At 42.2% G+C, this 26227-nt stretch overlaps 1 protein-coding gene across 2 annotated transcripts in view; it reads left to right on the forward strand.

The window, feature by feature from the left end:
- TSPAN2 (tetraspanin 2) overlaps nucleotides 1-25843 on the forward strand; it is a 49131-nt gene extending 23288 nt beyond the window's left edge. Inside the window, exons 3-8 of one of the 2 annotated variants that reach the window (XM_066268218.1) lie at nucleotides 6888-6985; nucleotides 8292-8366; nucleotides 10022-10120; nucleotides 11684-11755; nucleotides 22561-22644; nucleotides 25585-25843. In XM_066268218.1, the coding sequence (XP_066124315.1) occupies nucleotides 6888-6985; nucleotides 8292-8366; nucleotides 10022-10120; nucleotides 11684-11755; nucleotides 22561-22644; nucleotides 25585-25650 (494 nt within the window). In that variant the 3' untranslated portion in view covers nucleotides 25651-25843. The remainder of the gene's footprint in view (nucleotides 1-6887; nucleotides 6986-8291; nucleotides 8367-10021; nucleotides 10121-11683; nucleotides 11756-22560; nucleotides 22645-25584) is intronic. The other variant, XM_066268219.1, reaches the window with a different exon arrangement.
- Nucleotides 25844-26227: the final 384 nt, after the last annotated feature.

Here is a 26227-nt window from a genome sequence, read left to right on the forward strand (position 1 = left end):
CGGAATGGGGTGTGTGTCCATTCAGGAGAGGCCTGTGTTGAGTAGGAGGGTCAACTAGCTCTATACAAACATTCTGATCCTATTTTCCATCCGCAAGCAATATGAATTGCTTGAGATGCAAGAAATGTCATATCTTTTTCTTCTTTTTTTTTCCAAGTGAGAGGAGGGGAGGTAAAGAGACAGACTCCCGCATGCGCTCTGACCGGGATCCACCTGGCCTCCCTTCTCTGGGACTGATGCTTTGCCCATCTGGGGCCATGCTAGCAACTGAGCTATTTTTAGCACCTGAGGCTGAGGCTCCACAGAGCCATCTTCAGTGCCCGGGGCCAATGCACTTGACCCAATCCAGCCATGGTTGTAAGAGGGAAAGAGAGAAAGAGAGAGAAAAGGAGGAGGAGGAGAGGTGAAAAAGCAGACTGTCATTTCTGTGTGCCCTGTATTGGGAATCAAACCCAGAACATCCATACACCAGGCTAATGCTATACCACTGAGCCAACCGGCCAGGACCAAACATCCTATATTTATGCACATATCTTTAGGACATTTTTTATTGCAAATCACAGAAACTTGACTCAAACCATGTTGAGCAAAACAGAAATTTCTTGATTTACATAACTGAAAAGCCCAGGATTAACACTGGTCTCAGGGACGCAAGTAATGTAATTGAATCCAGCCTGAAGCTCCGCTTTCCTGGGCTCCACTCCAGGCAGGTTTCCTCTACTTGCAGTAAAATGTCTGCCCTCAGCTCCAGGAGCCATCTCCTGGGCGACTATGGCCACAGAAGTTCAACCAGAGTCCTGAGCCTTCCTCTCGTTGGCAATCTTGGGTCCTGAGCCAGTCGTTGTGACCCCCTGGTCAGGATGGGTTGGTTGGCTGAAGCCCAGGCTTTGAGGCCACTGGGCCCTCTCAGACCTCAGGACTGAGCGTGAAGGAGGTTCATTTCTCCAATAGAGAAGACGAGGAGATGGATTCTGGGTAGGGAAACAGCAGTCCACAGGCAGGGCCTGAGGCCCATTGTTGTTCGTGGTGGCCAGGGGCAGGATGTTGGGTTTGCCCACCCTCAGTTCCCTTCTTGTCAGCCACACTTCCCTCTGCCAGTCAGCTCCTGATTGGCTGGTGGTGGAAATATCTGTGATCAGTGCTCAAAGTTCAGGAAAGCGGGTTATCATAGAACCTAATATATATAAAACTTAAAACATTTTTATTGATTGATTTTAGAGAGAGACAAAGAAAGGGAGAGACAGAAATATTGATTTGTTCATTTATCAATTGATTCTTTCTTGTATGTGTCCTGACTGGGAATTGAACCTGCAACCTTAGTGCAGCAGGACAATGCTTTAACCAACTCAGCCATGCAGCCAGGGCATCATAGAATCTTAGCACTAAGCACAGTAAGGAAATTAAGGACCAGGCAGGGAAGCAACAGGGGGCTGGCAGTCAGCGTGGGATCCAGCTCTTCATGGTGCACTCAGCCCATAGCCCAGGTCTTCTGATAACCAGGCCCGTGCTGTTCCCATGAAATCCGGGACCTCTTCTCCACTTCAAATACTTTTTATAAATAAATTGAGCAATATACATGTTCATAGCAATTATTATTTCTTTACTTGATAAATAATTTTCCAAATAGGAAAGATACCCGCTCTCTAGCAATACAATGAGAAGAAAAATACGTTAGGATACCATTCATGCACTTGCAGAACAAACAGTGTGAGGTTGTAGGACTTTTAAAATGAAGCAGCTGGGCTTTTGGAAAACCTCACAGGGTACCATTCACTGATCTGTGTATTTTCTTTTCAAAATAGTTTCCAGAACAATCAACCCATTAAACTCTTATCACCCCTTTGTTAAAGAGTGTTTGTGGACAGGTGCTGCACAGTCAACTGACTTAAAGAAATAGGGCCTTAAAGCCCAGAGTCCTGTCCTAGGGAAGGCACATGGTCTGGTTCCTGCCACACACTGTAGGAAAAATCTTTCTGTCTTGTGGGGGGATGCTTTCTTCTCTGGGATCCTTGGTTCTCCCACCTTGGGGATAAAGAGAAGGCCCTTTCTTGGGATAAATCTGGACACGACTTCACCACCAGGGGACAGGGTGAGAGGATCTAGCCAGGAAGGGAGTTGGGAATGAAGACAGGGAGCAAGGTAGTTAGACTGACTGCCACCTGCTGCCTCTTAGGGACCTGGGCGTCCCCTGGGGACACCCACCCAGGGTGCCTGTGTCCAGGATAACGTGGAGAAAGGAGAACCTGGCAGAAGTGGAGTTGGCAACAGGAAAAGCTAGGGTGACCCGATGTTTCCTAGACCCTCTCCACTTTTGTATTTCAGTGGATTCAAGAGGAACCCCCAGTTTCTCCCAAATTCCACCCACCTTCCCGCCTGGCTTTCTGCTACAACCCAGATCTGGGGCTGCTTCTTGGAGGGACAGGCTTCCCAGGGGTCTTCATTCCAGGACTGCTCTGGAGAGCAACCCCCTCAGCCCTTGGAAGGCTGGAGAGACTGTGCTGGAACGCATGAAGTCATGTCTGAGCAGAGGACATTAGCAGGTTTCTCCACGGGGTGGGGGTTGCCCACACAAACAGCAGCCACTTGGCTGTCCGTGATCACCGCTGACTTAGCCACCTCTCCCTGTCAAGTTTAGAGTGCGGAGGCTGGCTGGGTTGTGGCTGGACGTTATGCATAAGGAAGGCATTTCAGCGCTGAACGCTGAGTGGCTGGCTTGCCTTTTTAAACACTGACTCACTCTGGTAATATTTTTCTTACCTCTGGGTTTTCAGTTGTACCTGAGAGTCGTGAAAGCTGCAGAACAGAGAGGCTATAACTTATATGGTTGAGACAATTTCTGCAAAGTGTTTTTACAAGTTAGATTGGATCATTATGGCCATATTGCAGATAACAAAACTGAAAAATGAGAGGGTCTGCCTAAAGCCACAGTTGGCAGACTTGAACTTCTTGCTCCCAGCTCTGTCCTTTTGCAGGAAAACCCAAAAATTATCAAGGGCAGATCCCCGCATCAAGCACTTTTCTCAAGAAAGAAGAAAAGAACTCTCCTGCCATTTACAAATGGCAAAACTAACAGATTTCCAGCTAAGAGAGTCACCATTCTTCTGAGTTCCAATTGAAAATGCAGCGTAGGAGTTAGAGGTGGACCTCCAGCTCAGTTCCAGTTTTGCCCTTCACTAACTGTGCCATCTGAGGGAAATGAGTTCACTTCTCCGTCTCAGATTCCTCAGCTATGAAATATGAACACTTCTATGTACTCACAGGGTGATATAAGTAGATGATTTAATGCATAAATGTGCGTAAGCACAGTACTTGCTGAGCAAAGAACCCTGAATAAATATTTGCTGTGGTTGTTAGAGTAATGAGGGCAGGCCAAGGAGAGCCTGGGGGCCATTAGAGAACAGGACTTCACGGATAAAGGAGGGGTTATATGCCAGGTAGTCAGAACAAAAGTATGGCTGATACCACCACTTGTCTTATCAGGAGGCAGGTTCCTGTCAACTACACTGTCCAGGGGCTGCACAGAGCTGGCCAGGGCACTAGGAAGTGGCAGTTGAATGATGCCAGGAATGAAACGTGAAGCTCTCAGAACAGTACTCAAGTGACTGATCACTGTGGTTATTAGTCAGAGAGAACCCAAGACCTTACCTTTCCCATAAACCAAGTTCCATCCAATATTTTAAACACACATATAATTATGTGCATCCCAGGCATGCTGGGTGGGAAGAAGAGAGAGTTGTACAGGCATAGAAAAATATTTTTAAATGAAAAATAGTCATTAGCCAGGTATGTAAAACCATCTGCTGCCACAAAGCCACTGAAATTGATGGCCATGCCACTCCAGTATCCAGTCACTTAAAAGGGGAGCCATTTTAAAATGAGTGGATGTAGACAAGGCTCTGAGGAGGTTGCTGTGTCTCTTTTCTGTGTTAACTGAAAAGATTCTTTTAACTTAAAATGGGAGAATCTGAAACCTAAGAAACAAGTGATGGAATTGTCAGTGAATTTTTTGTGCCGCATCACCTGGGGACCACTGGCATCTCAAAGCCCAGCGGTGATAAAAATGCAATTTCCAATGGTTGCTCTTTTTTCAAATCAAGGGAAATAGGACTCAGAAAGCATGGGGAATTGGAAACTAGGTAAGACACTTGTCACACAGGCTGCTGTGGGAGGGGGAGAGCTCTATAGAAACCCTCTTGGAATTAAAATGTGACACTCAATTAATGTGTTCATTCAACAGCTATTTTGGAGGCTCAGATAAAAGAATTAATATCCTTGGAAGCCACGGTGGTATGCCGAGTATTATAACTAGATCTGGAACTGGATTCAGGAGGCCCAAGGGATTTTGCCACTTGTTGAGGTTTTTCTGATTTTCCCTTCAGTGCCAATAAGCAAGACTCATTTGGTGTTGGCTGAGTCATGTAGCCCAAAAATACAGAGGTTTGCTAAGGAAAGGCCTTGGGGATTGGAGTTGCTAGGGCAATTTCCAGGTGTATTGCTGTGAGCGCTGGGATTCCGATAGCCTAAGAATGGAATATAGTACAAATTAGCACATTTTCTTGGGGAGCTCGTTATTTCAGAAGGCAATGACTGCTGCCCAAGGGATTGAGTGAGCTGTTCCCAGTGAGGAGCAGCTCTGTCCTCCCCAAGCCCCGGCACCTGTGTCCACTACACCCTGGCCTCCCCAGATACACCCCTCTTTTCTATATTCCAGACTCTCTGGAGCCCTTTCTCAGGGTGGGCAGCCATGTCTTCATCTACTTGACCATGGGAGAACCCAGCCCTTTGGTAGCTTCTTAGACATCTGCTGGGATGTTTTTCCAGCATGATCTATAAGCCAAGATGAGTAACAGCAGACAGCCAGTCCAGAACTTCAGCTCTGATTAGCTCTCTCTTAATCCTCACACCCAGCAACACTGAGGACCCTGCCATGTTCCATGTGCCAGGCATATTCTAGGTAGGATGGATAAGGTTGTTTGTGGATTCACCATCTACAGAGAAAGACATATATGAGAACCTGCAAAGGCACCAAATGGAGAAGAGCAGATCAGGTGAGACCCCGGTAAAGTCCCATGTGGCTGGAATGCAGAATGGAGAAGGATGCAGGGAGGCCGGCCCCTAGTCTGTGGCCCTAAGAAGAACCTGCGGGCTGTGTCTTATAGCAGCGGGGAGGCAGTGGACGTTCTGGGCAGGAAATCAGTACAGTGAGGTGGTCCACCCATGAGGCATTCTGAGAGGGAACTGACTGAGAAGGTGGTGGTGTGGTTTTTGTGGGGTGGGAATTGGGCTTCAGGCCTCTGTGTCCTGACCTCCATTAGTAAAAGAGAAATGTAACACTTTCTGTACCTATGGGGTTGTTTTGTGGGGCCAATGAGATGATAGAAATAAAAGAGCTTTGAAAACTAAATTCTTAAAAAACATGAGGTGTTTAGGCAGTGGTGCCAATAGCAATAGTATTTAAATGTGGAATTATTGCTCTCATGACCAGATCCAATCCCCATGAAATTGCTTTTAGAAGGAAGGAGAAGGGAGGAAGTGCAGCCCAGCAGAGCAGGAAGTAAATACACACCTGCCTTAGGACAGCAGAACCCAGGGCTTCCCCAGCCCAGGAAAGGGCCTGAGAACAGTCTGGGTCGAGTAGGAAGAAGAGCAGCCCTTCGATGTCAGAGAACAGATCGCATCTGCCCACAAACCTGTGTCAGCACCCAGAGGGGCTCCCCAGAGGCACCCTGCAGGCCGGGCTCAGGGTTTCCTACAGAGGTGACACCCAGCTCCCCACCCTTTCTGTGAATGGGAGTGGTTTCCACATGACTCATATGAACAAAATGCCAAAAAATAAAATAGAAATGATAGGCGTTTTTCTACAAGCAAGTCAAGTGCCGGGCCTTGTATTGTGTTCTGACTTATCTCAGGATCAGAGAAGGAAGTAGAAGACTTGGCTTTACTTCTCTCTGAGCAAGAACATTTCTGCCCTTTTCTTCCTCTGTGAGAACCATTCCTGAGGCCTGAGTTGGGCAGTAAGTGAAATTCCCACCTGAAATAAGGCTGCAGTTACTGCTGGAGAGGCAGGATAGGAAAATGGTGATGAGCTGGTTACAAAGGCAGGCAGATATTTTTATCCCAGTTCTATGATCTTGGGCACATTGCTTAACCTTTTGGAGCCCAGTTCCTCTAAGAAAGAGAGATCATAAAGGTACCTGCTTCTCAAAGATTAAATGAATAAACCTGTGCTCGGGGCTCCCAACAGTGCCTGCAGGAAATAAGCCTGTAATAAATGCAGCTGGTGTTATGTTAATAACGGCCTTATTTGTCACATATTAGCTGTCAGCTCCCCTCATGGCCTTTCAGGATGGAGACAGCCATTCATCCAGGGTGCCAGAGAGGGAACCGTAATCCAAGGGGCTCCTAGGGAGGTGCAGGTTTTGTCCTGGCTCCCACACTGGCTCCTGACACTCTGACTCAGTGTCATCGATTTCACACCAATGGTAGTCATGCCCACTTCCCACGGGTGATGGGCCTCCGAAAGGTGAAGTTCCTGACACACACGGAGTCTTGGTATGATTAAGAGCGGGGACCGTAGGGATAGTGCAAACCCAGTTTCCAGCGCTTGCTGGGTATGTGACCGGGACTGGAGCCCCTCATCTTCCGCTTTCTTTGTGCACTGGGGATAATAGAAGCCTTACCTCTCAGGATCCTTGCTCTGACTCAATTTGGGGAGTAAAGGTTCAGCAAGCCTTCCACAAATACCACCAATTATAAAATTAATAGCCTGGTGTCCTGCCCTGCGGGCGGCTGGAGTCCTGGTGTCAAGGCTGTGCAGGGAGCATGCGCTAGAAAAGAGCAGGCCAGGTGCTCAGCAAACCCCCCCACCCCCTGCCCTCTTCCCGTAGGGCTCTACGTGCTGGTCGGAGCAGGGGCCCTGATGATGGCCGTGGGTTTCTTTGGGTGCTGTGGAGCCATGCGGGAGTCGCAGTGTGTGCTTGGATCTGTAAGTGGGGCGCAAAGGGGGGAGCGGAGAAGGGAGTTGTCTGAAGGGAGTCTGGCATCTGGCCTCCAGCGCCAGCTCTTTCCCTGACCCACCAAGACCTTGGCACGCGCCCCTCTCCCGGAGTCTGGACTGCTCCATCTCTTGCATAAGAACAATATTATCTTTGTCCCTGCCTCACATGGTAAGTCGGGCAGTGGGGTGAATGAGGTCATTTGTGTAAAGATGTTTGGGGAAGAAAAGTGTCTAATAATTGAAAGGGGCAATTATGATTGTTCTTGGGGAAAAAAATACTATTTCACAGTGAGTGAGGCATCTAAAAGGTTCCTAAAGCCAGGGAAGTGTCATTATCTAGAAGAAAAGCAACGCTGGTTGGGAGCAATACTTCTCTAAACATCCCTCTTGCAGCTTATTTTAACAAGCAGCCTCTATTTAAAAAAAAAAAAAGGAATAATTTCTGCTAACTGCTATACATCCAATGGCAGTGTGACCTAAGAGAAACCAGGAGAAGGGAGAAGAGGGCAGGAAGAGAGGAAGTTTTTGTATGTCCCCAGGAGGAGTCAGAAACAGTGGTTTGTTGGGCAGCCCATCCTTGCTCTCTGCAGTCTTCAGTGTTTGTTTTGTAAAATGTCTGGTTTCCTTGCCCTCCATTCCCTCTCTCTTTCTCTTGCTGCTGAGCATCTCTGTCTTGTTTATCATGGAGTTTAGTTAGATCAGAACAGACCCAAGAAACCAGAACCGAAACCCATCTAGGACACCTTCACCTCTACTGCCACCTCCTCAGGGAAGCTGCCAGGCTGCACAGTCTCGGGTCACACCATGCCCAAAGCCAGGCCCCACTAGTCACTCTCCCCCTCCTGCTCTTATTTTATATTTTCATGGGGCCTCTTTTGTTCATCGGTGTAATTCGAACACAGGTGCCAGGCACTGTTCTAGGTGGTGGGATTTCTATGTCACTATTTGAAATTATCTTGCTCAACTGTCTTACTGCTTTAATCATTTTTCATATCTTCTCCTGTCTAATGTGAAGTCCACGGGAGCAGAGGCATGAGGATCTTACCTTATTCACCATGCATAGGCAGCACCAAGGACAGTACCTGGCACAGAGTAAATACTCAATAAACTATTGCTCAGTTAATTAACAAGTGAATGAACAAACTCCAAGGGAACGAAGAGGCAAATGCTTCCTGCTAGATCAATTCAAAGTAATAATAACCTTGCCTAATGTTTCCAAATGGGACTAGAATCAAAGAGGCTAAATAAATTGAAAAGGTACTGAATTAATAAAGTTAGTATGTTCTCTTCACAGTTTTTCACCTGCCTACTGGTGATATTTGCGGCTGAAGTAACCACTGGAGTGTTTGCTTTCATAGGCAAGGGAGTGGTAAGTAAAAATTAGTTGTGATTTCTTTTTATGATGGTTAAAGTGTTCATTATTGTTATGGCAAAGGATATGAGGATATTGATACCCATGGTGATATTACTAAACCAAATCAGCTCTGCAAATATTGTTTATGCAGATTTTTTTAACCTAGAATCATTGTATGGAACTGAGCCTATCAGTGTGTGTGCACATTACATGCACACATTTTTCTGGGGAGATAGTTCATAGCTTTCATTAGATTTATGAAAAGCTCCATTATTATTTTTTTTTTTAAAGAATCTCTAGTATAAGATTATCCCATTTGAAATGCAATAGGGGTCAGACTGCAGACATGAGAAAGAGGGTTGGGGAAGAATGTGCATTCTCATCCCTTGTGACCATCATTTGTCCCTAGACTTGGCCTGGACAGGGGCTGTGTCACTCTCAGAGACTAAAGCCTAACCTCTGTGTCTGGTGAAGCCACTTTATTTATTTATTGTGCTCAAACTGTAGGTATCCAGAATAGGTCATCAGGAGAACCCACAAAGGAAGTGGCCTTTCAAGATGTTAAAACACAACATGGGAAAGAAGTGAGGAGGAAGAATGGAATTTTGAGTTGACTGTGTTTTACATAAATTCACATGCTGTCAGTATTGTGTTCATAAACTTATTTTAGATTTTAAAAAATGGTAAACATGTAAATAGGCAAATATCACCTTGTTTGGAATTTTTCTAAGGTAGCTAGTTATATGTGTAGGTTAGAGGAATTGATTTTCTTTTTTAAGATTTCTATGGATTTGAGGTCCCATACCTTTATACTAGAAAAATCATTCTCCACATTCTATGTGGTATTTGAATGCTGAAACAGTTTTCCTTGGTCATGAACACCTTTGAAACCATGTCATACCTTTGAAACCACGTCATAAAAAGACTTGAGTACTTTTAAGCATGGGGTGCCAAGAAACATAAGTCTCATCCCCGGCCATGCCTCTCAATCACCTGGGTCACCCAGTAACCTGGGTCCAGTTGATGCTCATGTCCATTTAGGTTCAAAAACCTCCACTCTAAGAAATTTTTCTAGTCTATGAAAATTATTCTTTTTTTTTTTTTTTAGCGAGAAGGAGAGATAGAGGAACAGGCAGGGACAGACACTCAAGAAGGGAGAGAAAAGAGAAGCATCAACTCATAGTTGGGGCACCTTAGTTGTTCATTGATTGCTTTCTCATTGATTGCCCCCCTCAACTGGGGGACTCCAGCTGAACCAGTGACCTCTTGCTCAAGCCAGTGACCTTTCAACCATGGGGTCATGTCTATGATCCCATGCTCAAGCTGATGACCCCACACTCGAGTTGGTGAGCTCACTTTCAAGCTGACAACCTCGGGGTTTTGAACCTGGGTCCTCAGTGTCCCAAGCTGACATTCTATCCACTGCACCACTGCCTGGTCAGCATTATGAAAATTGTTCTTGGTTAGTCAAGCCTTCCATTTTCAAAAGTATCTGAGAAAGTCCAGTACCTATAATCTGTTCCATATATGCAGAATTATCTTAAAATTCAGATAAACATATGGGGGCCCATATTTTTCAAAGAGTTAGGAAGACAGGGTTTTCCTTGATGAAAGAAGAACATTTGAAACTTCTTGCTCATTGTTCCCTTGGTTTTGCTGGTATTTTACAGGCTATACGACATGTTCAGACAATGTATGAAGAGGCTTATAATGATTATCTTAAAGACAGGGAAAGGGGAAATGGGACTCTCATTACCTTCCACACAACAGTAAGTAACTTCCCTTTTTCCTTAAAATCACATCCTGTAATGATGATGTGCCAGCCATGTTCTCTCTGATCACCTGTATAAAAAATAAGATGCACGTGAGATTGCATATGTTCTATAAATTATATGTTATAATGTATATATGTGTATATATAAGAATTTTACTATATCTAGAGTTTCTTACTGAATGTTTCTTCATGCTATTTTCCAACAAAAAAGAGAAGTTCAGGAATTCATATCATAGTATATATTATTTACATATTTATTAACCATTTGCCATAATATAATAAGGAAGCAGCTTTAATTCACAAAGACTGACAAATATAATATTATAAAATTTTATTTTTTCTGTTTTCCAAAGTTGTTATAAATTTTACTTGGCTTTAAAATAGTGGGTTCTACAATTGTATAAGGCTAATTTTTAAAACACTAAGAAAGAAATAAAACTTTTTGGGAGAGAAATTTCAAAAATCAATAAATAAGTAACTGAGATAAGTTCAGCGAGGCCAAGCAGCAGCACCTATGTCCACCCTCATGGGAGCCATGGTTCACATTGTGCATTGAACCCAGAAGAGGAAGAGCCTAGCACAGAGTTCACAGGAGGAAGTCAGGACACAAGCCCCAAAGAGACAAAAGAGCACAATCAAGAACCCAGAGAAAGCTGCCCAAACACGTATCCACTTCTCTCCAAGGGTGGCACTGTGGTGTAACAGAGAGAACTATGACCTTCAAGTCAGAAAAGCCCATTCTTCTCTGCATCTCTGCCTTGGGACAGCTTTGTGACCCTCGTTTGTAAAATAAAGGGGTGCCTGAGACAGCCAGTTCCTTTCCTTCTGGAAAGGCGGCCATTTGTGCACAGCTTAGAGCTATATGCAGTAAATCAAAGAAGGCTTCCAGAGTCGTGTGATTTCTTAACCTCTGTAATACAGAGAAGTAACTATGAGCCTCTCGGCCAAGTGTTTCAGGTAGCCCAGTTCCCATCTCTCTCGGGAATGTCCTGGAAGGTGCCAACCATTCATCGTGTTCAGCCTCTGCTGCACTGAGGACATCAAGCTGCACATGAGTTTGTTTGTCTTTGAAGGGCTAGCCCTAAGGCAGGACACCTGTTTGCTGGCCAGTCTTCAATCCCTGGTCTTTTTGTTCCTGGCGTTTACTTTGGCCACTTCTCTGCTTCATCCTTGACTATCCCCTGTTAATGAGCTCTTCCCGAAGCTCATAAAACTTTAGCTGTTCAGCTGGTTAAATTACTCACAGATTGAAAGAAAAAATCCGAAGGCTGAACTCCTGTCTAAAAACCAGCAGTTTACTCAGACACTGAAATTAACTTCTTGCCTTGTTTGGGTTGCCTTGAGTCACTTCCCATCGTAAAACTCAGATAACTTTAGGGAAGTCATTTTCTTGTTTTGCCTACACAATTTTGTGACTCTCTGCTCACTTTCCAGAAATGGCGGTTTGGGTTGTGGTGACTTGGCTTTGCCACCGCGACACCCGATCCTCAGTGCTGCCCAAACTGGCTGCTGCTGCTCCTCCCTCCCGTGTCCTAAAAGCTCTTTTCTGACTCTCTAGTTTCAGTGCTGTGGAAAAGAGAGCTCTGAACAGGTCCAACTCACATGCCCAAAGGAGCTTCTAGAACACAAGGTAAGCCTCTGTCTCCAGAACGGGTCCTCTCCTGCCTGTAAGTGTAAGAAGGTTTTTACCATCTGGGAGGAGACTGTCATTCCAGGAGGCCTTCTCCCAGTTCCTTCAGGACCTCATCTTTATCCGGGGTCCTGGAGAATGACGCAGACACTGTGGCATTAATTAAGCTCACTTCAATGGAAAGCTCATGGTCCCTGCCTCAGTGGCCTCACAGACTGGTAAAGGGAAGTGGTTCGGTCCCTGAACTCTGTGCAGAGTGGGGCTAGGAAAGCATCACAGAGGATGGGGTCCTTGAGCTGAATTTTGACAAGAAAGGTCATTCAAGGCCCAGAAAGCGGCAGGAACAGAGAGACACGGCAGTGCAGCACACCAGGGTGCAATAGCACAGGGAGTCCGGAGGGAATAGTGGGAGCAGTTTTGGATAGGTGGGCCTTCGAAGGCATGATTTCACAGCTGGAGCTAGAGGAAGCGCAGAGGATTAACATGCCGATTTTGCTTTGTAGAAAGAGTACTTAGGTTGCTGGGTGTACTGGTGGAGCATGTCAGTTTGAAGAGGAGGAAGGTTGGAAGACTTTCTATAATTTAACTCCCGTTTACTTCAGTTAGTGCAGAAGCCATTCTCTGGAGCAGTGGTTCCCAAACTTTTAGGAGACTGTATGTTAGTCATTTTTTGTGGGTCTGTGTTCTTCTCTAAACTGTGAGCCCCCGGAGCACAGAAGAAACCATGTCCTATTTCCACGTTCACCATGCCATTCTAGTGACCGATTCAAGGCAGATGCTCAAGAAATGTTTGTTCAATGAATGAAGTATGATAGGAGACATGAGGATGGTGGTAAGGCTTTCATATAGCTTTGGTGGGTATCAAAGTGATAAATTGGACAGCCTAGGTCCCTAGGAACAAGATCAGATTAAGAGCCAACCTCTCTATATAAGAGGATTTCAAATAGAAGTTGGAGAAACGAATGACAAGTGATTAGTCTGCTTTCTGTCTAGTTTTTCCTCATCCTTGAAGGTCCTGCCTTGCATCTGTCAATGGAACACAGATGACAGGCCAAGGACCCTCCAAGCCCAGCTACCATAGAAGAGAATAATCCTCTAACTCCCAATACTTGGGTTTCCTTTGTTTAACTTAAACCTATACAGACGTTTTAGCTTCTTACCAGGTAATGCCTACCTTGCATAGGAAATTGGATCAAGTATGTAGAAAAGTTTTCTTTTTTTAAATTTAGACAGTTAATTTTAACAGGGTGATATTGATTAATTAAGGTACATAGATTCAGAGAAAACATCTCCAGGTCATTTTGCATTTGATTATGTTGCATACCCCTCACCCAAAGTCAAATTGTCTTCCGTCACCTTCTATTTGGTTTTCTTTGTGCCCCTCCCCTCCCCCCCACCCCCTTCCTTTCCTCCCTTCCCCTCCGCCTGGTAACCACACCACACTCTTGTCCATGTCCATAAGTCTCATTTTTTGTCCCACCTATGTATGGAATCATACAGTTCTTAGTTTTTTCTGCTTTACTTATTTCACTCAGTATAATGTTATCAAGGTCCATCCATGTTGTAAATGATTCTATGTCATATTTTCTTATGGCTAAGTAGTATTCCATAGTATATATGTACCACGTCTTCTTTATCCAATCATCTATTGAAGGGCTTTTTGGTTGTTTCCATGCCTTGGCCACTGTGAACAATGCTGCGATGAACATGAGGCTGCATGTATCTTTACATACCAATGTTTTTGAGTTTTAGGGGTATATACCCAGTAGAGGGATTGCTGGGTAATATGGTAGTTCTATTCTTAATTTTTTGAGGAACCACCATACTTTCTTCCATAATGGTTGTACTACTTTACATTCCCACCAACAGTGAATGAGGGTTCCTTTTTCTCCACAGCCTCTCCAACACTTGTTGGTACCTGTCTTGTTGATAATAGCTATTCTAACAGGTGTGAGGTGGTACCTCACTGTAGTTTTGATTTGCATTTCTCTAATAGCTAGTGAAGATGAGTATCTTTTCATTTTTCTGTTGGCCATTTGTATTTCTTCTTGGGAGAAGTGTCTGTTCATGTCCTCCTCCCATTTTTTTTTTCTGAAGCTGGAAACAGGGAGAGACAGTCAGACAGACTCCTGCATGCACCCGACCGGGATCCACCTGGCACGCCCACCAGGGGCGACACTCCGCCCCCCAGGGGGCGATGCTCTGCCCCTCCAGGGCATCGCTCTGCCATGACCAGAGCCACTCTAGCGCCTGGGGCAGAGGCCAAGGAGCCATCCCCAGCGCCCGGGCCATCTTTGCTCCAATGGAGCCTTGGCTGCGGGAGGGGAAGAGAGAGACAGAGAGGAAGGAGGGGGTGGGTGTGGAGAAGCAAACGGGCACTTCTCCTATGTGTCCTGGCCGGGAATCGAACCCGGGTCCCCCGCACGCCAGGCTGACGCTCTACCGCTGAGCCAACCAGCCAGGGCCCTCCTCCCATTTTTTATTGGATTGTTTGCTTGTTGTTGAGTTTTATGAGTTCTTTGTATATTTTGGATATTAGGCCCTTATCTGCGCTGTTGTTTGAAAATATCATCTCCCATTTAGTTGGCTGTCTGTTTGTTTTGTTGTCAGTTTCTCTTGCTGTGGAAAAGCTTTTTAGTCTGATATAGTCCCATTCATTTATCTTTGCCTTTACTTCCCTTGTCTTTGGAGTCAAATTCATAAAGTGCTCTTTCTGGCCAAGGTCCATGAGTTTAGTAGCTATGTTTTCTTCTATGTATTTTATTGTCTCAGGTCTTATATTTAGGTCTTTGATCCATTTTGAATTAATTTTAGTACAAGGGGAGAAACTGTAGTCAAGTTTCATTCTTTTGCATGTGGCTTTCCAGTTTTCCCAGCACCATTTGTTAAAGAGGCTTTCTTTTCTCCATTGTGTGTTGTTGGCCCCGTTATCGAAAATTATTTGACCATATATATGTGGTTTTATTTCTAGACTTTCTATTCTGTTCCATTGGTCTGAGTGTCTATTTTTCTGCCAATACCATGCTGTTTTGATTGTCGTGGCTCTATAATATAGTTTGAAGTCAGGTATTGTAATGCTCCCAGCTTCATTCTTTTTCCTTAGGATTGCTTTGGCTATTTGGGGTTTTTTATAGTTCCATATAAACCTGATAATTTTTTGTTTCATTTCTTTAAAAAACAACATTGGAATTTTAATGGGAATTGCATTAAATCTGTATATCACTTTGGGTAATATGGTCATTTTGACTATATTTATTCTTACAATCCAAGAACAAGGAATATTTTTTCATTTCATTATATCGTTTCTGATTTCCCTTAACAATGCTTTGTAGTTTTTATTATATAGTTTCTTTACATTCTTTGTTATGATTATTCCTAGGTATTTTATTTTCTGTTGCAACCATGAAGGGGATTATTTTTTTTAGTTCATTTTCTGATGTTTTATTCTTGGCATATAGGAAGGCAATAAACTTCTGTATATTAATTTTGTTTATTGTTTCTAATAGTCTTTCTGTGGAGTCTTTGGGGTTTTCGATGCATAGGATCATATCATCTGCAAAAAGTGAAACCTTTATTTCTTCTTTCCCAATATGAATGCCTTTTATTTCTTTCTCTTGTCTGATTGCTCTGATTAGAACTTCCAGCACTACGTTGAATAAAAGTGGAGAGAGTGGACAACCTTGTTTTGTTCTGGATTTTAGAGGACAAGTCCTCAGTTTTATGCCATTTAATATGATGTTAGCTGATGGTTTGTCATAAATGGCCTTTATTATGTTGAGATATTTTCCTTCTATACCCATTTTGTTGAGTGTTTTAAACATAAAATGGTGTTGTATTTTATTTAATGCCTTTTCTGCATTTATTGATAGGATCATATGGTCTTTGTTCTTTGTTTTGTTGATACGGTGTATTACGTTAACTGTTGATATGGTGTTTTATGTATGTTGAGCCATCCTTCTGATTCTGGGATAAATCCCACTTGATCAGGATGAGTTATTTTTTTAATATATTGTTGTATTCGATTTTCTAGTATTTTGTTTAGTATTTTAGCATCTGTATTCATTAGAGATATTGATCTGTAGTTTTCTTTCTTTGTGTTGTCCTTGCCACGTTTTGGTATGAGGGTTATGTTGGCCTCATAAAATGTGTTTGGAAGTATTGCTTCTTCCTCCACTTTTTGGAAGACTCTGAGTACAATAGAAACCAAGTCTTCTTTGAATGTTTGATAGAATTCACTAGTATAGCCATCTGACCCTGGACTTTTATTTTTGGGGAAGTTTTTGAGAGTTGTTTCTATTTCCTCCCTGCTTATGGGTCTGTTTAGGCTTAGGCTTTCTACTTCTTCATGACTCAGTGTAGGAAGATTCTATTGTTCAAGAAATTTATCCATTTCTTCTAGATTGTTAAATTTGTTGGGATATAGTTTTTCATAGTATTCTACAGTAATTCTTTGTATATCTATGATATCTGTGGTGATTTCTCCTCTTTCATTTTGGATTTTGTTTATATGAGTCCTTTCTTTTTTTTCCTTAGTGAATCTTGCCAACAGTTTGTCAATTTTGTTGATCTTTACAAAGAACAAGCTCTTTGTTTTATTGATTTTCTTCTATAGTTTTTCTGTTCTCTATTTCATTTATTTCTGCTCTGATTTTTATTATTTCCTTTCTTCTGCTGGTTTTGGGTTGCCTTTGTTCTTTTTCTAGTTCCTTAAGGTGTGAAATTAAGTTGTTTACTTGGGCTCTGTCTTGTTTGTTCATATAGGCCTGTAGTGATACGAACTTTCCTCTTATTACTGCTCTTGCTGCATCCCAGAGATTCTGATATGTCGTCTTGTCATTTTCGTTGGTCTGTATGTATCTTTTGATCTCTGCTTTTATTTCTTCTTTGACCCACTCATTTTTTAGAAGTATGTTGTTTAATTTCCACATTTTTGTGGGTTTGTTTACTTCTTTTTTGCAGTTGAATTCTAGTCTCAAAGCTTTATGGTCACAGAATATGCTTGGTATAATTTCAATCTTTCTGAATTTGTTGATTTTTTTTTGTAGCCTAACATTTGGTCAATTCTTGAGAATATTTCATGTACACTGGAGAAAAATGTATACTCTGGTGCTTTGGGATTAAATGTCTTGTAGATGTCTATCATATCTAATTGTTCTACTGTTTCATTTAAGGCCCATATTTCTTTATTGATTTTCATTTTGGATTTACGACTAGAGCCGTCAGCAGTGTATTGAGGTCTCCAAGTATGATTGTATTTTTGTCAGTTTTTATTTTGGGTCAGTTAGTAAATGTCATATATTTTGGTGCTCTTTGGTTTGGTGCATATACAGTGTGTCCGTAAAGTCATGGTACACTTTTGACAGTCACAGGAAAGCAACAAAAGATGATAGAAATGTGAAATCTGCACCAAATAAAAAACTCTCCCAGTTTCATACCTATACAGTGCAGTTTGATGTGGGCTTATGCACAGATTTTTTAGGACTCCTTAGGTAGCTATCCCGTATAGCCTCTACAGACTCATCACTGATTGATGGCCTACCAGAATGGGGTTTCTCCACCAAAATGCTGGTTTCCTTCAACTGCTTATCCCATTGAGTAATGTTATTCCTATGTGGTGGCCTTCATTATAAACGCCCCGATATTCACGTTGCACTTTGGTCACAGATTCAAATTTAGCGAGCCACAGAACACACTGAACTTTCCTCTGTACCATCCACATCTCACTGGCATGGCTGTGGGCTGCTGTGCTGTATACACGGTGTTATGTCATCATCTGCGCACGCACACATGCTGCCACATCATCCTACAGAAACTGGGAGGGTTTTCCTTTTATTTGGTACAGATTTCACATTTCTATCGTCTTTTGTTGCTTTCCTGTGACCGGTCAAAAGTGCACCATGACTTTATGGACACACTGTATATAAGAACTGTTATGTCTTCTTGATTCAATGTCCTCTTTTTCATTATGAAATGACCATTTTTGTCTCTGATTATATTTGCTGTCTTGTAGTCAATATTGTTAGATATGAGTATGGCTGCACCTGCTTGTCTTTGGATGTTATTTGCTTGGAGTATTGTTTTCCAACCTTTCACTCTGAATTTGTTTTTATCCTCATAGCTTAGATATGTTTCTTGAAGGCAGCATACAGTTGGACTTTCTTTTTTAATCCATTCTGCTACTCTTTGTCTTTTTATTGATGAGCTTAGTCCATTTACATTTAGTGTAATTTTGACATTTGAGAGTTTCTTTTTGCTATTTTATATATTGCTTTCTGATAGCTTTGTATCTTGTTTGGTTCTTCTCTTTTGTTTTTCTATTATTTGTTTTTGTTTGGTTGTATTCCATACTTCTTTCTTCTGTTTCTTATTTTAAACCATGTGTTTTCATGGTGATTTTTTCAGGGGTGGTTACCATAGAGTAATAGAAAGGATACATATCATATTCATTGTAGTACAATATCTCATGAGTACGTCTGCACTCCATCCTTTTTTGCTACTGATAATCTTTGTTCTCCCCCCATTTTTTTGTTTTTGTTGTCTCAGATTAATCTTGTTTTTATTGTGATCTTGATGGAGCTTTTACTTGTAGTTTTGTTTTGTTTTGTTCTTTTATCTGGTTGGATAACCCTCTTTAATATTTCCTGAAATGGGGGTTTTCTGGTGGTAAATTTCTTCATCTTTTCTATATTTGTGAATGTTTTTATTTCTTCTTCATATTTGAAGGATAGCTTTGATGGGTATAGTATTCTTGGCTGGAAGTTCCTCTCTTTCAGAACTGTAAATATTGGAGTCCACTCTCTTCTGACTTGTAGAGTTTCTGCTGAGAAATCTGATGATGATATAATGGGCTGTCTTTTATATGTTGTATTCTTCTTTTTCCTGGCTGCCTGAAGGATTTTTTCTTTGTCATTGGTTTGTGATAATTTCATTATGATGTGCCTTGGAGTAGGTTTGTTTGGGTTAAGATAACTCTGTGTTCTGTTTGCTTCTTGAATTTGAGGCTCTAATTCTTTCCACAGGCTTGGGAAGTTCTTGTCTATTATTTCTTTGAATATGTTCTCCATTCCATTTTCTCTCTCATCTCCTTCTGATATATCTATTATTCTTATGTTGCTCTTTCTGATGGAGTCAGACTTTTCATGTAGGGCTTTCTCAGTTTTTAAAATTCATGAGTCTAGGCCTGACCTGTGGTGGCGCAGTGGATAAAGCGTCGACCTGGAAATGCTGAGGTCGCCGGTTCGAAACCTGGGCTTGCCTGGTCAAGGCACATATGGGAGTTGATGCTTCCAGCTCCTCCCTTCCGTCTCTCTCTCCTCTCTCTCTCTCTCTCTCTGTCTTTCTCTCTCCCTCTCTAAATGAATAAATAAAATAAAAATTTTAAATTCATGAGTCTTTCTCTTCTCTCTGTAGAGTCTCTAGTTGCTTGTCTTTTATGTCACTAATTCTCTGCTCTATCTGGCCTGTTCTATTAGCTAAGCTTGTTACCATATTTTTCAGTAAATGTATTGAGTTTTTCATCTCTGATTCATTTTCATAGTTTCAATTTCCTTGGTGATGTATTCTTTTTGTTCATTGAATTGTTTTTGAGCTCTCTAAATTGCCTTTCTGTGCTTTCTTGTATTTCCCTGAATATTTTTAGGACTTTGATTTTTAATTCTGTCATTTAACTTCAAGGTTTTCAAGCAATTAAATTTTTTTATAGATTTTTCTTCATTTATCTGAGCTACATCTCTGTCTTTTGTATCCATGATACTTGATTTACTTTTTCCTTAATGGCATTTGAGAGTGATATTGTTAATAACACTAATAAGAGATGATTTTAAAAAAAAAAAGAAAGAAAAAAATTGAAAAAATACAGTGAAAAAATGAAAATTCTATTGTGTTAAGTGGAACAAAAACAACATAAAACAGAGACCCAGAGTTGGGGGGAATTGACAAAGAGATAAAAAAAACAAAGTAAAAAACACACAAAATGCCACAAAGAAAATATTTGAATCCAGAATAAATAATTTGTTTGCAAATGACAATCGAATGAGAGAAAAAGTAAAAGAGAAAAGAAGAAAAAAGAAAAAAAAAGAGTTAAGGTTTTTGGAATGTAACCCTCAAAAAAAAATGAGAATGGAAAATGTAACACCTATGGATAATGAAGTTCAAAATGAAAAAGAAAGAATAAGATGCAAAGAGGATAAAATGACCAAAGTGGAAAAAAGAAGACAAAAAATACAAGAAAAAAATGGAAAAATGTTATAAAAAATGTGATTTTTTTCCTTGTTTTAATAGGTTATCTTCTTTTTTTTTCCCCTTTTCTTTTTGGCCAGTGGCACTGTACCATAGGTTTTGCCCATGTGGCATTCTTGAATTGAGATTTGCAACTGATGTGTTGCTATGGCAATGACATATGCTAGGCCTCAGTCCCATTGGTAGACAGGGCTTGTTAGGGTTTGCAGGCTCCAACAATGGGAGAGTCAGTTTTCCTGATACCTCTCCCCACGTCTCTCCTTCCTGAGCAAGCAGCCTGGGGACCCAGCTGTGAGGTTGCCCCAGCCACTGCCTGCAGAGCAAGAGGCTCTAAGAACTGCCAAGTTCCCCCTCCAGCCCTCCTCAAAGCACAGTTCTCAGTAAGGCTTTGCCAACCAGGGCCGCCAGCACTAGCAGGCAAGGGCAGGGAGCTGATTGCTTTTCAAGTGCCTTTCTAGGAGCCTCTGGGCATGTGTAGTTTGCCTCAGTGCTCTGAAGATCTACTCTCCACAGGCTTTTTTCCCTTGTGACCTGTTTGGAAGTCTGCAGCCCAGCCTGCACAACTTCCACAGTGCTCTCTGACGTCTGCTCCACAGGAATGCACTTTCTAACCTGTATCAGCTGGCAGGAAATTGCCCCAGCCACTGCCTGCAGAGTAAGAGGCCCTAAGAGCTGCCAAGTCCCTCCTCCAGGTCCGCTCAAAACACAGTCCTGGGTAAGGTTTTTGTAAACCAGAGCCGCCAGCGTAAGCAAGCACATCTGGGAGCTGACTGCTGGTCAGGCTCCTTTCTAAGGGTTTCCGGGTATGTCTAGTTTGCTTCAGTGCTCCGTGGGTCTGATCTCCACAGGCCTCTCCCTTGTACCCTGTTTGGTAGCCCGTAGCAAGCTGCTTGCACACCCAGTGCCCAGCCCCACCACTTTCGCAGTGCTCTCAGAGGTCTGCTCCATGGAAATGTGCTTTGTCACCTGTATCAGCTCATGGAGGTGCCCCACCCAGACAGGTCCAGGCCTAGGGATCCTAGCCCTTCCCATGCTGTTGGTCAGGGAGCCAGGACCACACAGAAACTCTGGCTACAGCCCACACAAAAGTCCACTGCTGACAATCTCCGGCCCAGCCCCTCCATCTGTGAATGCATGTGCCCACACCAGATGTGCCAGGTGGAGCCACTAACACACCACCTGCAATTGCAGACCAGGAGTGAACAAAGCACAAAGCTGCTCTGGTGCCGGCCTTTTCAGGGAACCTACTCAGCCACCTCTGCTGGAGTCTGCCGCTCAGGCTAGCTCCACGTCTGTGATCTTGGGCTGAGCCACCACACGCTCTCTCCTCAGCTTGATCGTCTGCCCCAGCCCAGCTTCTGCCCTCAACCCCAGCCCTCCTTTCCTCTCAGTTCCAAACAAAAGTGGTCCTTCCTCAGGTCAGTGAGGACAGCGGAATACTCCATTCCCCATCTTATTTCCTTCAGAGTGGATTATAGCATATATTCAGCCACCTTTTAACCCTATTGTACCTTTCTTTGATGTGTGCATATTTCAGATACTCCTGAGATTGTTTTTCTTTCTCTAGTTGTTGAATTTGTTGAAATTTCAGGGGGAGATATCAGGAGCACCCCTCATGTTACCATTTCTCTGACGTCACTCCAAAAGTTTTTAAATAATAAATGATATTCCGAAAGCAAAGGGCTACTATTTGGGGGATATTTTACTTACTTTTATTTGCTGAAAGTAAGAAGAGGCCCCAAATTTTTTAGTCTCTCAGGTCCTAGAACAGCTTCCTCCACCAGCTTTCAGGCTCTGAGGTAGTTAGCTCTTGGTCTAAATAGAAAAACCCACAAAAGGAGAAGATTGTATTTTTTTCCTCAAACAACCTTTTTTGTTTTAAGTTTGTTTAAATGATGCTATCTAAGAGGAATAGTTTGAATATAAGCAGAGGCTGACATGGTTGACTCTCACAGCATGACCCATAGAGAAAGAAAGGATGGGACAGGGTGATGATTCATACAAACAGTAGTAGTCCCCTTTATCCGCACTTCCACTCTCCATGACTTCAGTTACCCAGGCAACCGTGGTCCAAACATATTAAATGGAATCTTGCAGAAATAAACCAATCCATACATTTTAAATTGTGCACTGTTCTGAGAAGCATGATGAATTTGGGGTGCTGTCCCCCTCTCTCCCACCCAGGATGTGAATCATCCCTTTGTCCAGTATTCACATTGTTCAGGCTGTACACGCTGCCTGCCCTCAGTCACTCTGTAGCCCTCTAGGTCGTCAGATTGACCATCACAGTGTCACAGTGCTTGTAGTCAAGTCACCCTTCTTTTACTCAATAATGGCCCCAAATTGCAAGAGTAGTGATGCTGGCAATTCAAATTTGCCAAAGAGAAGTTGTTAAGTGCAGAGGTATGTAATATAGGGGAAAACATAGTATACACATAGTATATGTGGGGTTCGATACTCTCCACAGCTTCAGGCATCCACAGGGGTTTTGGGATGTATCGCCCATGGATAAGGAGGGAGGGACTACTATACCATTAGTTGTTATTCCTAACTTTTTTCCACAACAGAACTGCATTGATGAAATTGAGACCATAATCAATGTTAAGCTCCAGCTCATCGGAATTGTCGGTATCGGAATTGCAGGCCTCACGGTGAGAAAGTTCCAGAATATACCTTTTTCCCTCTAAGAAGCCTTGTACCTTTGCAACTTATTTTTCTTCAAGTATGACAGCAGCATCCTAGAAGAGATGTCTTCTGAATGACAAAGACATCTGTTGACAGGACGTCTTTTAAGAACAAAGCTAATTAAATATACTAACACTAAGTTCTCTAAAATATGATACAAATATCATAACCCAATGATGACCTTGAGTTTATCATTGTAATAATTTTCCATTTTAAAGCCACCCAGCTTAAATTAGATAAGTGATTTGCAATTCTAGGTCTCTTCCTGCTGTTAGAAGTGTAAAACAGCATCAGGTTAACCCCTCTCACCTATGATTTGCAGAGACGGCACAGTGTGGTGATTAATAATGTGAGCTTTGGCATCATACCATCCATCTGGCTTCAATTCCTAGCTTCAAACTTAGGAACCCTGGGATCGTGTGAAAGTTTCCTCTTTTCTCTATGCTTCGATTTCCTTACCTATAAAATGAGAATTTTAATGTACCAATCTCATAAGATTGTTGTGGAGATTAAATGCAATAACATATACAAATCAATTCATATGGTGTCTGGAACATAGCAGACACCATATGCTGGTTCTTGCTATAATTTGTGTTGTTCCCAAATCCAGAATCCAGGCACAGGGAACAGCATATGAAAAAGTGGGAAGTGTAGTGCCTCCAGATGCCTGCAGGTGGCTCAGTACTTCTGTAGTACAAAAGAAGAGCATGCAAGAACTGATAGGGACAGAGGATATGGCGGGAGTAGCAAGCAAGAGGTGACAAGGAGAGGGTGCGAGGATCCACACAAGTGAGGTCTTTGTGTGTCCTTTTCAGAGGTAGATAGGTAGAAAGAGGGGAGTCTTTTGGATAGAAAGAGGGGAGTCTCCCAAGGTTAGAAGGACCTGTGGTACAGGGTGAGGATAAAATCAGAGGGAAGCAAGATTGGAGTCAGGTGGGGTAGTAAAGAGCAGATTTCTACTGTCCAGGGGTTGGGCGCTGATAGCTAATGCTAAAGTAGTACTTATCCTCTTAACTATGTAGATGAATTCCTGGCCTAAGCTAAGGCAGAGGCTATAAGAATTGCAAGGAAATTAATGAATTGGCAGTTCTCGGGGGACACAAATGAGCATCTTTTCTCCTTTCTGTCTTTAGAGCACAGTTTATGGGGCAGTGGGTGAGGACCTTCCAATCCAGGGACCCCTATCGAGCCCTCCCCTCTGCTCTGGGGCTAGCCTGATCACCACTCAGGGATGGAATATTTGAAAACATTCTGTGTAATAGGAGTATCAGCTAGACCCTCCTCACAATTCTACAACTTCAATGAATGAGCATCCTAGAAGCAGTCACCCTTAACTCAAGAAAATGGCAGGATGAGGCTGGTGCAATTTGTTTCTGAGGGGGTTGGTTTAGAGTATAATTGCATGAGGTAGGCTTACATCCAACCGTACTACCAAGGGGCAAGGGGAACGCCCTCTGTCAGCCATCTTGAGTCAATACCCTGAGAGTTTCTCCTGTAATGCTTTTCTTCATAAGGGAAGAGTTGCACAGAGTAGTCAGTTAAGCAAGTGCCCATTGGGTGTCGCCCCTGCCACACATGATGCCAAGTTCTGTCAGCCAGAACCTTAGAGCCTTCCCCAAGCTTAGGGCCATTTCCTAGCTTAAGTCTCCCTCCCTCACTTCTGAAAGAGAAAAACTAAGAAACACATTTCTTTAACTTAGCGTTTATAGATCCTGGCTGATGTAGGATGGGGTTGAGGAGAGAACCAGAGAGTTTTGGCACCGATTTCTTTAAACAAACACTGACAGAAGTTTATAAACATTGTGCCCCAGATCGCATTCCTTGTCTCTGCAAAATCATAGGGGAAATGATTGAGGACAGGCAGATCATGTGACACCCTTATATTCAAACCGTCTAAGGGGCTACTACTGAGCTTGCCAAGTGTTTAGCTTCTCTGAGAAGTATACAAGATGTAGAAGACATCAGTAATTGGTTTATGCTTTGGTAAAATTATTCAGTTAAATAATGAAGCATCATTTATACTTAAAAGTGGACCAGGAATGAAAAGATGGTCCACTTTTTTTTTCCATTGATTTGAGAGAGAAGCATCAACTTGTTTCACTTAGTTGTTGTATTTAATTGTGCATTCATTTGTTGCTTCTTGTCTGTGCCTTGACCGGGGATCGAACCCACAACCTCAATCTACCAGGATGATGCTCTGTCCACTGGGCAACCTGACCATGGCCAAGATGGTCCACGTTTTAATATGCAGTCACTGGTGCAAAAATTCAAAGCATTTCCAACAATAGAAAACTACTTAGACCATATATAAGCAACTAGCAGTTATAAACATTTTTCAACTTTTAATCTATAAAGAAGGATTCTCTAGGTGAATAAATAAGAAAAATACAAAAAATTAGGAAAATATATAACCTCAAGTTTATGAGGTATTTTAAAGATACAATGCCAGTAAAAATTCTCTCTCCCACAACTTACAACTGCCAGCTCATCTGTTAGTCTGCCTATCATTACTTTTAGGGAAATACAGAAAAGTTTGAGAATGTGAATAAAATTTGTGTGAATAAAGTTTGTGCATGTGAATTAAAAATTTAACCAGTAGTATATTAGTAGTCTTTCACAATTATTAAGAACTGTTCTAGAAGGAAGAAATAGAGAACTTTTCTTTAAAGCAGAGCCTTATTTTTTTTTTAACAATAATAAAGTAGGAATGCATTTTAAGCAGAGTTGATATGGAAGTCTTTAATCAGTAGTCATAATTAGATAGGTATATAAAAATACCATTTACAGCCAGTAATTACTGCTTTATATTATGTGTTAACTCGAGTTAGACACACAGGCAGTTTGCTGACCTTGTTATCCATTTTTATCACTTGAAAGTCATTAATAAGTGCTTCCTTCCATTTCAGATCTTCGGCATGATATTCAGCATGGTCCTTTGCTGTGCAATACGAAACTCACGAGACGTGATATGAAGCCACTTCTGTGTGAAAATAGCAATCTAGAGCTTTCAGATAAATGTCACCATAGCTGTCTCCCAGCTCATTTTTAATATTCAAAGGACATTAGGATCTAAAATAATTTGCTGTCAATTGTACATTTGCACATGTATGTTTGGCTCATTACTGATTTACCCCTTGAGTAAATGCCTGTGTGTGTTGACTGAGAGTATATTTGTGTGTAGTCTGTGTGCTTCCGGTATATGCATTATAGGGGATGAAACTGGTTTGCTGGGAAGTTCTGATTCTTGTTATACAGTGAGAGGAACAACCTATTTAATTCTCAGAAAACAAGATAAAAAACTTGGACAAACTTTAACAATTTTCCATTCAAAAAATGTAATAATGGAGTTGTTCCTCAGTCTAGCCACAGAAAGTTAGCTAGAGAAAATGCAGGGATTTCTCATTAACTAGCAATAAGCTACAGAAATGAAGAGATCACGGGGCAGAGTTAAAATTGACTATGTCTGACTAGAGTGTAAGGGTTCCTGGGATTTTCTTATGTACATATTCTCTCTAGAACACAGTAAACCACAGTTTAGAACTAAATACA

Source organism: Saccopteryx bilineata, chromosome 3 (genome assembly GCF_036850765.1).
Source record: "Saccopteryx bilineata isolate mSacBil1 chromosome 3, mSacBil1_pri_phased_curated, whole genome shotgun sequence".
NCBI classification, from domain to species: Eukaryota; Metazoa; Chordata; class Mammalia; order Chiroptera; family Emballonuridae; genus Saccopteryx; species Saccopteryx bilineata.